This window comes from Heliangelus exortis, chromosome 2 (assembly GCF_036169615.1).
Source record: "Heliangelus exortis chromosome 2, bHelExo1.hap1, whole genome shotgun sequence".
Taxonomy (NCBI): domain Eukaryota; kingdom Metazoa; phylum Chordata; class Aves; order Apodiformes; family Trochilidae; genus Heliangelus; species Heliangelus exortis.
Window position 1 is genome coordinate 108,013,970 of NC_092423.1, and position 15,002 is coordinate 108,028,971.

General features: G+C 38.8%; 1 protein-coding gene across 2 annotated transcripts in view; it reads right to left on the bottom strand.

Annotated features, from left to right (window-relative positions):
- CCDC178 (coiled-coil domain containing 178) overlaps window positions 1-15,002 on the bottom strand; it is a 158,698-nt gene that overhangs the window by 15,086 nt on the left and 128,610 nt on the right. The window contains exon 19 of one of the 2 annotated variants that reach the window (XM_071737444.1): window positions 5,769-5,894. The exons of the other annotated variant lie outside the window; for it this stretch is intronic. Coding sequence (XP_071593545.1) covers window positions 5,769-5,894 — 126 coding nt within the window. The remainder of the gene's footprint in view (window positions 1-5,768; window positions 5,895-15,002) is intronic. 2 annotated transcript variants of the gene reach the window in all.

Here is a 15,002-nt window from a genome sequence, read left to right on the forward strand (position 1 = left end):
GCAATCAGACAGATGTAATGGAATTTTTAAAACTTGAAGTGGGTTACAAAAAGTTAGAGCATAGGAAGACAAAATAGTCTTGCACAACACACAGCCCTACACTTTGCTCAACAAAAAATGAACTAGATAAAGAGTAAAAAGTGAAAGTATAAATAATTCCAGACATTGATCTCTGCTTTAGCACTTGATTTGCTTGACAACATATTTATTCTTTGCTATTACTATGGAAGAAATTCTTAACCTGTTTTCTAACATCACCATTGAAATGCCCAAGTCAAAAATTTCACTTTCTGCCAGAAGTATATTTACATATGAACACTACATAATCTGCTGATCATTCTTATTTCTAAGGCAAAGACTAAATGTACAAATGCAAAGTGTCTACAAGGATCATGATAAGCCTCAGGGAGGATGTATTTGAAAATATGACTGAAATAAAAGAAGTTTTTAAAATTATTTTACAATAATAGTAATAGGTCTTCAGTCTCCTAACCATGGGGTGAGCTAAGTAAACATATTATCACTTGTGCTACGTACTGAAAAATGTTTTCTGGTCTTTTGTTTCAGAACAGAGACCCAAATGGAGGTGCATCCAAAAAGCAGCATGTTCTGGAGATGATTCCCTGGTAAAGTGTGCTGCTGCTGGGTAGGGCCAGTTAGAGCAAAACCATGTGCTGGCAGTGCAATGGCTGGACACAGAGCCCGGGAGGTTAACAAGGGACACATTGCCTTTGCTACCCTAAGCATAATCATGGCATAGCAGACAGTGTGGCCCTAGGACATATAAGATGGTGATGGTGTGTGGTTGTGTCTTCTGGACAGGCTACTGTTTCTGGGGGCAGCAGCATCCCCAAGGGGGATTAAGTGTGTGCTCCAGGTGTCACACCACCTGTATGTACTAAGCCTGAGCACCCTTATTCAGTTTAGTACCATTACCAAAGCCACTTGGCTCAACCCAAGGGCACCTATCAGCATTGTGACAGGGAGGAAAGCTCTGAATTAAGAGCAAGCTCAGGTCTGTGCTTAACTAGCGGGGCAGATGCCTGATGGCAAATCTCTGTCATTGGCACCAAGTTTGGTGATAACAGAAATTGAGACTGATACAGCACATAATTCCTTCAGAAAGGAATTTAAGAGACCACACACCAAAGGATTGACAGGAAGCTGAACACGAGCCAGCAGTGTGCCCAGGTGGCCAAGAAGGCCAATGGCATCCTGGCCTGTATCAGGAACAGCGTGGCCAGCAGGTCCACGGAAGGGATTCTGCCCCTGTACTCAGCGCTGGTGAGGCCACACCTCGAGTCCTGTGTCCAGTTCTGGGCCTTCAGTTCAGGAAGGAGATTGAGGTCCTGGAGCAGGTCCAAAGGAGGGCAACCAGGCTGGTGAAAGGACTCCAGGACAAGCCCTGTGAGGTGAGGCTGAGGGAGCTGGGGCTGTTCAGCCTGGAGAAGAGGAGGCTCAGAGGAGACCTCATCACTCTCTACAACTCCCTGAAAGGAGGTTGGAGCCAGGTGGGGTTGGTCTCTTTTCTCAGGCAACTCTCAGCAAGACAAGAGGGCACGGTCTCAAGTTGTGCCGAGGGAGGTTTAGGTTGGACATTAGAAAGAATTTCTTTACGGAGAGGGTGATCAAGCATTGGAATGGACTGCCCAGAGAAGCAGTGGATTCTCCATCCCTAAAGATATTTAAAAAGAGACTGGATGTGGCACTCAGTGCCATGGTCTGGTAACTGCGGAGGTAGTGGATCAAGGGTTGGACTTGACAATCTCAGAGGTCCCTTCCAACCCTGACGATTCTATGATTCTATGACATCATTTTAAAGCTCTCCTCTTAATTTAAAACTCTTAGGGAGATTTAATTGCAAGCATCTATTTGGTCAGGGAAATATCAAGCACAAATACAGGCTGAGTGGTGAATGCATTGAGAACATCCCTGAGGAGAAGGTATTAGTTGGTGAGAAGCTCACCATGAACCAGCAGTGTGTGCTTGTAGCTCAGAAAGCCAACTGTATGCCAGGTTGCTTCAAAAGAGGTGTGGCAAAACAGGCTCTGCTCCACTCCTGTGAGATCCCACTTGGAGTACTGTGTCCAGCTCATGGGCACCCAACACAAGAAGGACGTGGAGCTGTTGAAGCAAGTCCAGAGAAGGGCCTTGAACATGATCAGATGGCTGGAGCACCTCTCCTATGAAGACAGACTGAGAGAACTTGGGTTGTTCAACCTTCAGAAGGGGAGGCTCAAGGGAGACCTTATAGTGACCTTCCAGTACATCAAAGGGGCTACAGGAAAGCTGGAGAGGGACTTTTTACAAGGGCCTGTAGTGATAGGATGAGGGGGAATGGTTTTAAGCTGAAAGAGGGTAGATTTAGATTAAATATTAGGAAGAAATTCTTTCCTGTCAGGATGGTGAGACACTGGCAACAGGCTGCCCAGGGAAGGTGTGGATGCCCTATCCCCAGAAGTGTCCAAGGCCAGGTTGGATGTGTCTTGGAGAAACCCAGTGGGAGGTGTCCCTGCCAATGGCAAGGTGGTCAGAATTAGAAGATATTTAAGGTCCCTTCCAACCCAAATCACTTTGTGATTCTGTAATTTTATAATTTTTTTTTTTCAAATTGTCATTATTAAAAGCATTTTGCTACTAACAGGGATCCTTCCTAAGTTTTTGCCTTTTTTGGTGTTTATTAGAGGTGATTACTAACTCCACCAGTATCTGTAAAATGAAACATCCTCCTCACTAATGGTTTTGGCAATGTCACCTTCCTATCACAGACACAGTTCTTCTTTCTCAAGTGCAGTGTTACAGGCACTATGGTCCATCCACACCACAGGAAGTGATTGGAATGCAAGTCCTTAAAAATAGGCTTAGTAATGAATATGAATAATGATGAAACTGGTTAAATCTGTCTTCCAATGTGAGACAGCTTTTGGTTTTCACACAATAATTTTCCCAAAACCCTGCTGCTGTGTATAACTGCAGAGAGTTGCTAGTTAAAACATACCTAGTGAAAAGTCCATTATCTACTTTTAAGTCTCTCTTTGGATCTCACCCAGGTTGTGGCTTCAGTGAAATATTAGCAAACACTTTAGCAGCCAATGTACTGTATCTACTGGCTTTTCTAATTCACTCTTCCTCTGTGACTTACCTGCTCCTGTTTGCTTTAGTCAAGGTAGCTGCTGGGACACAGCCTGTCCTGAGAGGGAGTCACCATTTTGCTGCACCCTCACCCACTGCTCAGCAGAGCAGGTTCTCATAGTCACACTTGGATGCAAGCAAAATGTTGGGAACAACAAATCTGTGTCTTTTCTTGCTGATAGAAAAGGAAGAGGAATAGCTGCCAGCTTTGGCTTTACAAGTACGTGCCACTGCGCTGGATGCCACCCACAGAAGAACTTAATTGGCAGAAGAATATGTTGATCTGACAAAAACACAGATAAAACACAGATAACAGCCCATATATAAATAAATAGCTTCCAGGACTTATAGCATGTTGTTGAAAGAGCCTGCCCTTCTATACACTTTGGTAACTGCTGCTAGCTGAACCAGTTTCTATGTTAATTTTATAAATTATCTTTCTTTGTTATTTTGATGTTGTTATTATCAGCCAGACTTAAAGGGGGGCTGCAAAAGGAGATGGCAACTCCCTGTTTACAAGGAGTCACATGGACAAGACAAGGGGCAAGGGACACAAGTTGTTCCTGGTAAGATTCTGATTGAACACGAGGAAAATTTTTCACTATGAGGACAGTCAGACATTGGAATGGTCTCCCAGGGGAAGTGGTGGATTCCTCCATTTTGGAAAGTTTTAAGTCTCAGCTCGACAGGATGCTGAGACATTTCATGTAAACAATAATATTAGAAGGGTTGGACCAGGTGATCCTTGAGGTCTCTTCCAAATTGACATTCTGTGATTTTATGATTTAAACTGCATAAAAATACAGTAAGAATATGAAAATACCAGAAAAGGATGAGAATACCAGAAAAGGATATCATGGATATATGAAACATAATGTTCTCCAGAGTTTGAAAAAAATATTCTCTTTCACAGGTCTGAGGTACTTGGATCTGAACACCTCCACATGTTGCCAGGGCTTATATTTAAAAGTTTAGATCAGGCCCATCTCTAGTTAGTTGAGTTATTGAAGGTGACAAGATCTGCAAACACAGCTTCTCAGCATGAACAGCCTGAACAGGAAAATTTATGTTAAGGTGAAGGATTTCTGCAAAAAATTCACTATAATGTAGACTACTTATTACATAAGAGTTCAATCATATATGAGCTTCACGTTACATCTATTACAATAATGTGTAAAATTAATGTAAAGATTAATGTGTAAGGAAACTGCCACCTGTGGCTTCCATGCTACTGCCATTATTATTCTTGAGTTTTATGCTGTACATCGATCACCTCTGTTCTCACTCACTATTGGAGCAATTGAACACAGGAGAGAACAGAAATCATCCCAGCTATCCACCCCCCCTCAAAAAAGAATAAATAAAAAATCAAAAGGGAGTTTTTACAGTGTTTCAAATGCTAAATGAGGAATTTGAATGAAAAAAGGTGGAGTTCCCAGCTTACCTGTTTTCACTGGCACAAAAGACAGTGTTGTAATTAGCACACATAACACATCCAAAAATCCATAAAATTAAGAGTACAAATCAGTAATAAAGTGAAAAACCTGATCATATTTTTATATTAAGTATTTTTATTGATATTCTGGTTTTAATAGGACTAGGATTTCTAAATCTGTAAGAGAAGTAGAGCATATATGGAAATTTGGATTTTAAAGGAAAAATCCCCTCAGCGAGATACTGAAATCAGAACATGATGCTGATGCAGTTTAATTGAATTCTAGAACTTATTTTAGTAAACTTTTACTTGAACACATCAGATATTAACTGTGAAGTGTAATTACACAATATTAAAATGTAATAAAATTATTTCTGCAATCATACAACACAGCCAGACTGTTAAAAATTAGAAAATAAGATTTATAAGAATGTGCTGTAGTAAAGCTGCACCAGCAGCGTAACTTGTTTTGCAAGGAATAAGTCTGAAGAAATTTTTCACTTAAGTCTTTTAAAAATCCTTCACAAATGCCATCTACTTATGGCCAGTAACCATGAGAAGAGATTGAATGGAGTGGCTTTACAGACTTATCAATATGACACCGTAGCACCGGAGAAAAAGAAGAGCACTCAAACTGTACCACATAGTAGTTATAACCTTACACATATCTGGGGAGAAAGTCATAAAATAAAACCCCATACATGTCTGGAAACCATTTTTGAGTCTCATGATCCCCCAGTGTTTTTTTTTATGGATAAAGGACAGTCATCTTATAATTGAGCTAGGAAGGTATGACACTTCAAAGAAATTAAATGTGAATACAGTGAAAATGACAATATTGTTTAGCAGGGAAACAATATTTTCCCAAAACAGGCCACGATAAAATCTTCTAGAATGAGAGAGCAGCAACACTAACACTGCTCTGTGTTTCAAATGTTTATATCCAACGTATTTATAATAACCTTTCCATAGGTTTGTGAGAAATAAATCTAATGCCCCCGCTCCCTCCCTTTCTGCAAGCTGCGCGTGGAATATGTGCTAACTTACTGAATTCATCCTTCATGCAATCCCAGTTTATTAAAGAGGTTAAAAATTTATAAAACTCTGATGGGATATGGTTTTAATGCTTCATCACACTACCCATCATTTGCTTTCCAATCTAGATCGGAGCGATCTCGCCGACTTCCCTGCAATCACCTACCTGCACAGCTAATATTTTCCGAGCGCTCTCCTGAGAGGCCTCCTGGAGCCCGGCCAGCCCCGCCCGGCTGGGGGGCACCCGCTGCCACCGCCACCGCCACCGCCACCGCCGCTGCATCCCCCACAGCTGGGCCGGCACCGGCACCGGAACGGGAAAGAGGGGGGTGAGGAGTATGGGGGGGGGGGGGGGCAAGAAGAGGGGAAAAAAGGGGGAGGGAGGGAGAAAGAGGAAAAAAGGGAGGGGAAAAAAAAAAAAAAAAAAAAAAAAGAGGAAAAAAAAATTAAATAAATTCCTGAGTCAGAGCAGGAGGGGAAATTAATGGCAGCGCTCAAGAAGAATGATGGAGGGAAATAGAGAAAGCAGTCAATAGCCCATTCGGAGCTGTACGGACCTGACAGGAATTTCACAGTCTCTTGGTTTTCCAGCCCACTCATGTGCATTCATCAGAAACCAGTCACATCTGGCTGCCAGGATGGGGGGTTAATTTTCTCTAAATGCCTCAGCAGTTTTGTTCTAGCTGAGGCAAACTCTGTGACTGCAAAGCTGATGAGTAAAATATTTCTACTTCACCCAGTTTAACTCAAAACCGATAGCCTCGGGACATATTGAACCTTTCTTAAAAAAATAATCTCTTGAAGCTTTTTGAATGGCACATCAGGTCAGGCCAAAGTTTAAAATGCAAGTTTAAGACTTTGATGGACACCAGGGCTCTTTTTGTTTTTGTTTTTCCCTGTGTAAAGCTTATCATAGCTTGGCAATGTGTGCTTTAGTGCATGACAAAACTAAAGAGAATTAACTTAGCCATCAACTGCTCAGGGAGAACAATAACAGGAAGGAAATTTCCAGACAGAAGTTCCTATTAATCTACCTAGCTATAACCATGTGACATGAAAGCATCTAACAGCACCAAATAGCACTGAATGTGGCTGCTGAGAGTGCAGCTACTTTAAAAAATGCATTTAATACAGACATATAGAAAATAGAACACCTATCCTAGGAACTGCATTCAGTGCAAGGAATCCTGACTGAAATTATTCCAAGTAAGAATGCTTACCAGACAGGCTTTTGCTATTTGCTAAAAGTAATTATTGTTACCATCTACAGTTTAGACTAGTACCAGTTTTTCCTTTACTTGCAAGTATCTGGAACTCACAGACATTGTATGGCAGGCCTCATCTAGAAGAAAAAAGTTTTAACGAGATCTAAAAAATCTACCAAGACAGAATATTTTTGAAAACAACTGTGGGTTTTTTGGTAAATTGTGCAGATACTGCTCCATATTCTAAACAAGTCACAGTTTAGAAAATGGGGATTTAAAAGGCCTAAAATGCTTAGTGCAAATATCTTCACCACTTCCCACAGAAATACATGGTTTTGTGTTTCATCAAGTTAATTATTTCAATAAATGCCACAGCTATTGTTAGCAAGAGGCCTTCAAGAATATGCCTGTCAACCAGATTAACACAGTGGATTGTACCTTTCCTTTGGAAATATTACATTTCATTAAGGTCAATGCCACAGGTCAATAACTGGATCAGTTATAAAGAAGCTTTTACATGATAAGATATGACTGCTCTTTAGGAGCAAGCGCAGTGTACCAGGTAAAAAATACACTTTTTCAAAAGAATGTAGATTATAGTAATATTAAGTGAGCTATTACAGCCTAGAGAGTAATTAATGCACATTTTCAAAATTAATGGCCTGATTTTCGGAGACACTGAGTTTCCACAAGTCCCATTAGATTCTGTGGAAGCTGTGAATACCCTGCATCTTTGTAAATGAGGCTGTAAAACATTAAAACAGATCTTTGTATGCCATTTTTTTTTGAGTCCTGCCAGTATATATTAAAAATAACATGAGGGAATGTAGATAAACTCAATGGGAAAATATAAAAATATAAATATGAATCACAGCCAAATCTGAATACAAATATGAGTATGTTTTCCAATCGGAAGAGCCTTCTCTCAGTACCACTGCTCATTTGCTTCTATTTTAAGAATTTTTTGTTTCCCCTGAAATCTATCTCTTTCTGTAGGTCTGCTGTTAATTCAAGTATTTTTATATCTCCTGTTGGGTGATACCATTCTGTAGTCTGAAAGAGAATGCAGGCGAGAGAGGAACAAACCTAACAATCAATGACATTTTCATAAAGCATTCTGCTTCAGTCCTAGAAAAACAAAATAAGCAGAAAATTATCGGTGGATTATCAATATCTTCACTTCTGTAAACAGGTAAAATAATTGCATGGTACATTGTCACGGAGAGGAAAGCAGGGGTTGGGAGAGCATGTGAAAGGATTCATCAGTGAACTGTGAAACGAGTCTGTGGCTATCCAGTTCAATGGCTATCCAATTTTTGTCTTGAGAGATTCAGAAAACATTCAAGAACTTTGAGTTTAGCTATTTGTAAATTACTATAATATTTATTGAGAGGCTGACAGTTTATAATGGCTGGTGTCCAATACGACCTTCACTAATGTTTCTCATCACAAAGAATTGAATAAACACTCTCAACTTACAAGTCCTTGATGGCTGTTGTTGGTATTGTGAACATCCCTGCATCTAATGCACCTCATAGCTTGAATAGATGCTATTGTGCCCAGCGTAATGGCACCTAAACCCAATATTTATTAATTTTACAATATTAATTGCAACATAAATAACATTTATGTATTCAATCAGACACATGTCAGCGAGAAAGTAATACCACGATCAAATGATGTCTGAAAGCTTAAAATAAACTTATAGACCCACTAACCTAGGAGGGTCCATGCCAACTCCTGAGCTGACTGCAGACCTTTATCTGAGGAAACAATGTAAAACAGAAAAATCCTCAGTAACTTAGCTAAAGAGCAACTCTAGCCCAAACACAGCTGATTGACTTCATAGCTTTTGCCATGATCTCTTTATCCCTTCAGGCCCCAACACTTTTCCCTTAGATCCTCTTCTTGGTCATATAATAGAAATATAGTTATTTGCTTTCCCTTACCTTTTAAACTTTTATCAGACGTAGAAACTTCAGAAGGCATGGCATGCATGAGTGGCACACATGCCATTATTTTCAGCTCCTTCATTTTTCTTTGTTTGGTCTTTTTTACATTATTTGGGAGACATGCTGTTTCCTAAGCACTCTCAAGACACCAAGCCAAACACTGACTGAGAAGGCAATAGCTTCTCCAGTAGTACAGATGTAGGAATATGTAAAGTAGCCAAATATTTCCATGAGATTCACTTTTTTTCAGTTCCCTTAGCTGTGGTAGGAGGACTGAAGGAAAAAGCAAAAAGACAAAGAAGCTCCAGATTTTGAGGAATGGACAGGAAGCAGAAAGCTCCTTGTTTCTGTCATTCTTCTACCTGCCATGGTTGCAGCTGACACAGGTCTGCTGTTAGTTCCATAAAACCTTCCATCAAAGGGACAGTAGGGTTTCTGCAAGCACCAAAACAACATCAAGTCTGCTAAGAGAAGCAATAGCTTTCAAGGAGGTGGTTTTATTGTTCAGTTTGTTTCTTGTTTGGTTTTGTTTTGTTCTGGAAGGGAACAATTTTTGCAACAAGTGACTTCTCCCAGTCCTCATCATACTAACGAGGAGATGATGAGCCAATGGCTTTGCTGGGGTGGGCAACTGAGCTGCTGGTAAGAAAAAAAAAAAAATGCTGGTTAAGGAATTGCCCTTTCCACGCTGCTTCTTTGGGGCTTCACTGTTACTCTCCTGTACTTGTGTTGTGAGTCCCTGTGGCTCACAGCAGAGGGAAGCCTATGTCTCTAGTGTCTTAATTCCTTGCTTCTATATGGTACTAATGTCATCAATAATGTGAGCATAAATTTGGGAATAGGAGGTGTGAACTAGCTGCTGTTCCTATCTTACTAGAGAAGAAGCCTGTGATTCAGGCTACCTTATTCTGTTCTAACCTTTTAGGTTTTTATTATGATAAATCAAGACTCCTAGTTAAATTCATGCCTGATCTGCAGCAATATAATTGAAATTAAGTTAATATTTTAATCTGTAATTTCTTATTTGAGGGATTAAACTGGGATAAAGTGCATGTGATGCTATTCGAAGCAGTCGCCTATTCAAGCCTAATTCATTATTCCAGTGTTATTTTTTCCAGGTCCTCATTAATGTATTTGGTACTCTATACAGTAAAGAAAAGGTAAATTGAAAGAAAACCCCACATAGAGAGAAGGAATTTTATCTTATTTAGACCAGAACACTTTTTGCTTTGGTTGCCTGGTAGTTCATAGGAACCCAAATTTTTCATCTGCTTATCTTTTATTGCACAGCCTAGCTGTTTAGAGCAAGACCAGTGCAGATTACAGACATATTTGACAATGGACTCAAAGCTAGGAGTGTTCACTTAATTAAACATCAAATGGCACGTGGCCCCATGAAGAATACAAAGTGGACAGCATGAGGAAGTCAGTCCTGATGCTTTTTCTTGGTCAATAACATCCTACTTGGACTGCTTCAATAACCAGTTCTGGCCAGTGACTACATGCTAGCATTATATTAGGCTGTGATTACAAACCTAATTCTCCTCTCTGCTGTTGTTAATTAGTGAGATTCAACTGATCTGAATATAACTGTCCCTGGTTTACACCTGGAAATGTGAAGAGAGAATCAGACTGTCTATAAAGAAAACTTAATTTTATTGTCCAAAATTATAAGTGTTCATAATAGAAATATATTCTGCATTTAGAATGCATACTTACATAGAAGGTGTCTATTCAATAAAACTGAAAGGTTCTGGATCAGACAGTAGATATTTCTACAGGCAGAACTAGTATCCTGCTTGTCTCAAAACAAAATGAAATTTTGCCAAACTTAAAACATTTGAACTAAAAATGTCCATGGCAGGTGTTTGCCTAAGGCTGAATGTCTTTGGATAGCCCAAGCAGTTAGCTTTTTTTAAATAAAGAATTCTGGGCAGTACACATTATCTTTCTTCTGTTACAAAATAATACTGATGTTTCCTTTACTAGAGACAGTGTGCAAAGAAGACTCAAATTTCAAAAGGGACAGCATTTTTTATGCAATATGACTTTCTCACAAAAATAATCTCATTAAAATTATTGACTGCAGATTGTAATTAGTAATTTTTTTCCATTTTTTATCAACCAAAATTTTTTAAAATATTGGTTTTTTGCAAGCATTTTGATCCTACAGTTGATCAGATTGATAATCTAGAATATAAAAATGGAATATTAATTGCAGTGGAATAATAATTCACCAGAAAAAAAAAAATTGCAATCTTTCCTTCAACTGCCAACTGAAATATCCTGAATATTCTTTCTGAAACAGCCTGAAAAGAAGGAAGCAAACTCAGCTCAAGGAATGGAAATTTCTTTAATTACAGAGACCTAGAGACATAGCTGCTCCTAGCAAAGGTTGGTTCCAGAATAAAAAACCAAGGAAATACAAATTGAGACATTTAAAAGAACTAGCAGCTGAAGATGATGCTGAAGCTACAGCAAGTAGTTAGAGCTACTTCCCAAGTGACTAAACCTATTTGTAAATATTGTAATGAAGAAGAAAAGGACTAAGCAGCAGCAGTGATGAAGAATATATGTAGCTGAGGCAGATGAGAGAAACAGATGGGTAGAGCATTTCCAGGAAGTCTCACTAGACTCAGCCCACCATCAATACCATATTTTGATGAAATATTATGAACTTAAACCATTTAACATTAACAATAACCAACTGAGATGTAAACAATACACACAGCAATCCAGAAGCTAAAAAAATGTCAGAGCAGACAGCGATGATCAAATCACATAAAAATGGAGCACTACATCCTGATTTTTAAACAAAACTCAAAATATGATTCTGAGGAAAAAGATTTTGGTTCTGCAAGAGAAAAAGATCTCCTGCAAGAGAAATAATTTGCAAAGGAATATACAGGATGTAAGAAATCTCAGTAAACATTAGTTTGGATTGAGATCATGTGAATATGAACCAGATAGAGACAGTCATAGTAAGGGCCATCATAAAATAATACATCATCAGTTCTTGAAAACACTTGGAAACCTTAAGTAGATCTGCAATCATGTACTGACTATAAATCAGGTTCACATTGAGAAGAAGTCAGAGAACACCAGAAGACAAAGTAGGCTCCAGTACCAAGGGTCTGGAATGTAACCCTACAGAAATGTATTATATTCCTACCTCTGCCACACTGTACCCCTGGCATGTTAACCAAATCATTTACAGTCAGCTTCTCAGAGCTTACTGGAGATTTTGTGCTCTCTCTTTTTTGGGGGCATCCAATTTAAGTCTTTGATTTCTAGAGCTGATGAGCAATGACAGATTCAACGTAAGTCAGTAGGGAGCCTTGAAATCATAGTGTACCATGAAGAAAGTTGTATTTCTGACATTACTGTATCTGAGCTAGATCTGCAAAAGGCTTTAGGCATCTGATTGCTATGTAAGGCAGAGAAAAGATTCTGTGGTGCTGACAGTACAGGAAACTAAGACTATTTCACTGAGATCCTTTATTAAAACTCAACTCTGTTTTACATTCAGTGAATATAACTCCTTCAAGAGCACTCTTGACTGACACTGATATAATAGGTACCTGACCTTCCAGTACCTGACCTTCTGGATCCAACATAACATTATTTTGTAATTCTGCAGTAGTCGCTCTTGAGACATGAGTTTATTATAAATGTAGTAAGCCAAAATGAAACTAGCAGGATGAGTATTAACTACTAGTCAGTGCTGTCAGTAGTAACCTACTGTGATTTCTAGACCTGTGCAAATTACCATTACATGTTGAACAGAGACTAATATGTCACTTCTAAATCTACACTTTCTCTATTTTCAAGTGATGCTAATCTTATATCAGAGGACTCAATGTGTGTGTCATATTAATTCAACAGTGCACCGTGAATGCTAAATTCTATGTAAATGACATAAGCCTTATCAGTTCTGTTCATTGTTACAACTCAAACAACGGCAATTACAACAACTCTACAGATTTTGGCACTGTAAGAATGGCAGATTTATTAGCAAAATCCAGTTAATATTTATCTTTTTATACTCTTCAGCTACCAAGTTACACCTGTACAATATACAAAGCTTCTAGGTAATGAGATATTTCTTTATTGTCAAATCTGCTCCACAGACTGCTGGTAAAGATTACATAGCTCATTTAAATAAAGCTCTTTTGTCAACAGACTGGATATACTTTAAAAATGAGTAAAAGCCTCATGAAAAAAACAAATCTGAGTTGATGTGCAAGTATACATGAAAAGATGCACTTGTTTTTTGACCTTATTCCAGTTGTTAATGCTTTGGTAAGCAGATTAGCAACGTTAGATTTTAAAAAAGGAAAACTGTATTTCAAGATCCGCTGAAAAACAAATGAAGAAAAGCCTGAAAAATCAGAGTACAATCTCCTACTACAAATATGGGTGAATGCAGACAAAAGCATCAGTTAGTGGAGTAATTAAAATATGAATGTTATTAGGACTTTAACTGCTGTCAGGAAAAAAATAAAGGAAAGAGACAATAGTCTAAGATCTGGGTATCTTTCTGCTTATTGTGGCTACTTACTATTATGCCAATCTGAAAGTAACAAATCTGCTTTCTCTATTAGGTTCCTGAAAATGCAGCCTAGAGTTTGATACCAATTAGATACGGAATATGGAATATGTTTGATGTTATTTTTCTCTCAAATATTTTTATACTTGTCAATTTCTACTGCTCTATGAGGGAAATATATCTGTACCTACCCAGATGCCACTCTCTATATCATTTAGTAATGCTGATAATCCAATACTGCTATTTCATCCCTGGGAGCCTGAAGCTAAGAATGGAAGTATCTTGAAAAGGTGCAGATAATTACACCTATCACAAATCAAAGGTTTAAATTTTTTTATGTTTTTCCTCTTAAGCTGTTATGTGAAGAAGCCTACAACTTTTCCCAACTTTAGTTTGATATTTACACAAGACCATAAGAGGAACATATCAGACAGCACAAGCTGAAGTGTCAAAACCCTGGCAGTAAACAAGATTGCTCCAAAGAAATTCCTGACTTTGCAATTATTTTCTTCTGTTAAAGCAGCCATAATCTCTAAGCATTCCTCTCACTGATTCTACTGCTTACCCTGAAGGGAAGAAATTGCACAATAAAATACCATATCTCATCCTCTGTCCCCTCCTAAAGGATTTGTAGAGTATAATTGTTAACACAATTTTCAAAAAGTAAACAAGTACTCTTTTGGCATTTAGTGTAGTTGAGACTTTTTTTCATGAGCTTGTAATCTTAAAATTCAATCTAACAAACTAACATTAATGTGAATATGTTACACTCTTTCCTAAACAATGTAATAGTGACATCTACCATAAGCTTGATCTTTGTGAAGGGTGAATTATTGCCTTCTTTGCTGCCTTTGAAATATGCTAAGATTAATTACCAAAATCTACTTTGGTTGTAGATCTAGCAGAATACAGAGACAGCACCCTGTCTGCCTTGACTTAGGCACAGCAAAAATTATGATGATAAACATATATATTAAGCTTTTTCTTCTGGTTCACAGAAAGTATCTCCTAATTGAAGAACAGTAAAATGAAATTCAAAAGAAGACTGTATTTTTTTCTAGATAACATATACATTTATCAGTCATCTCCTATAACTTCATAGGAATTCAAAGATCATAAATCAAGCCCATGTTTTCTTGGGCCAGACACCAGCCTGTTGTGACCAGACAGTAATGCCATTTTTTTGTGTGTGTTGCTAGGCCTTTGGGACCTGGCAATGATCTCACCAGAACTGTTACTCATCAGCCTGTTCTTTAGCCTTGTGCATTGCAATAGTCCAAGTCATACAATGGACACCTCTGCAGTTGCTTCTGCTCTGGGGATGCTTGGCTGGGTTCTCACCATCATCCCTTTAGCCATGACAGAAACTTGACTTTCAGCTCATCATTTCAGGAATAACATGGCCTTCAGCTGAGCAAAGCCAGGCTTTGCACAGGGATCTACTGCCTGGGTTTGCATGATACACCCCTAGGCCAGTGACACCAGCCCAGAGGCTGGGTATTCTACAGGGCCAACTTGAGCACAGAGAGGTAAGTGTGTGTGTGTGTGTGTGTGTGTGTGCTTCCTGGAAGGCAATGAATCAATCAGAAGAACAGCTGGTCAATTAAGATGTGCATAACTTCTTGCCAGATGTTACCTCTGCACTGATGGCTGAATGCATCTTAGAGATGCACATTGTTTCTCAACCCCTGGGG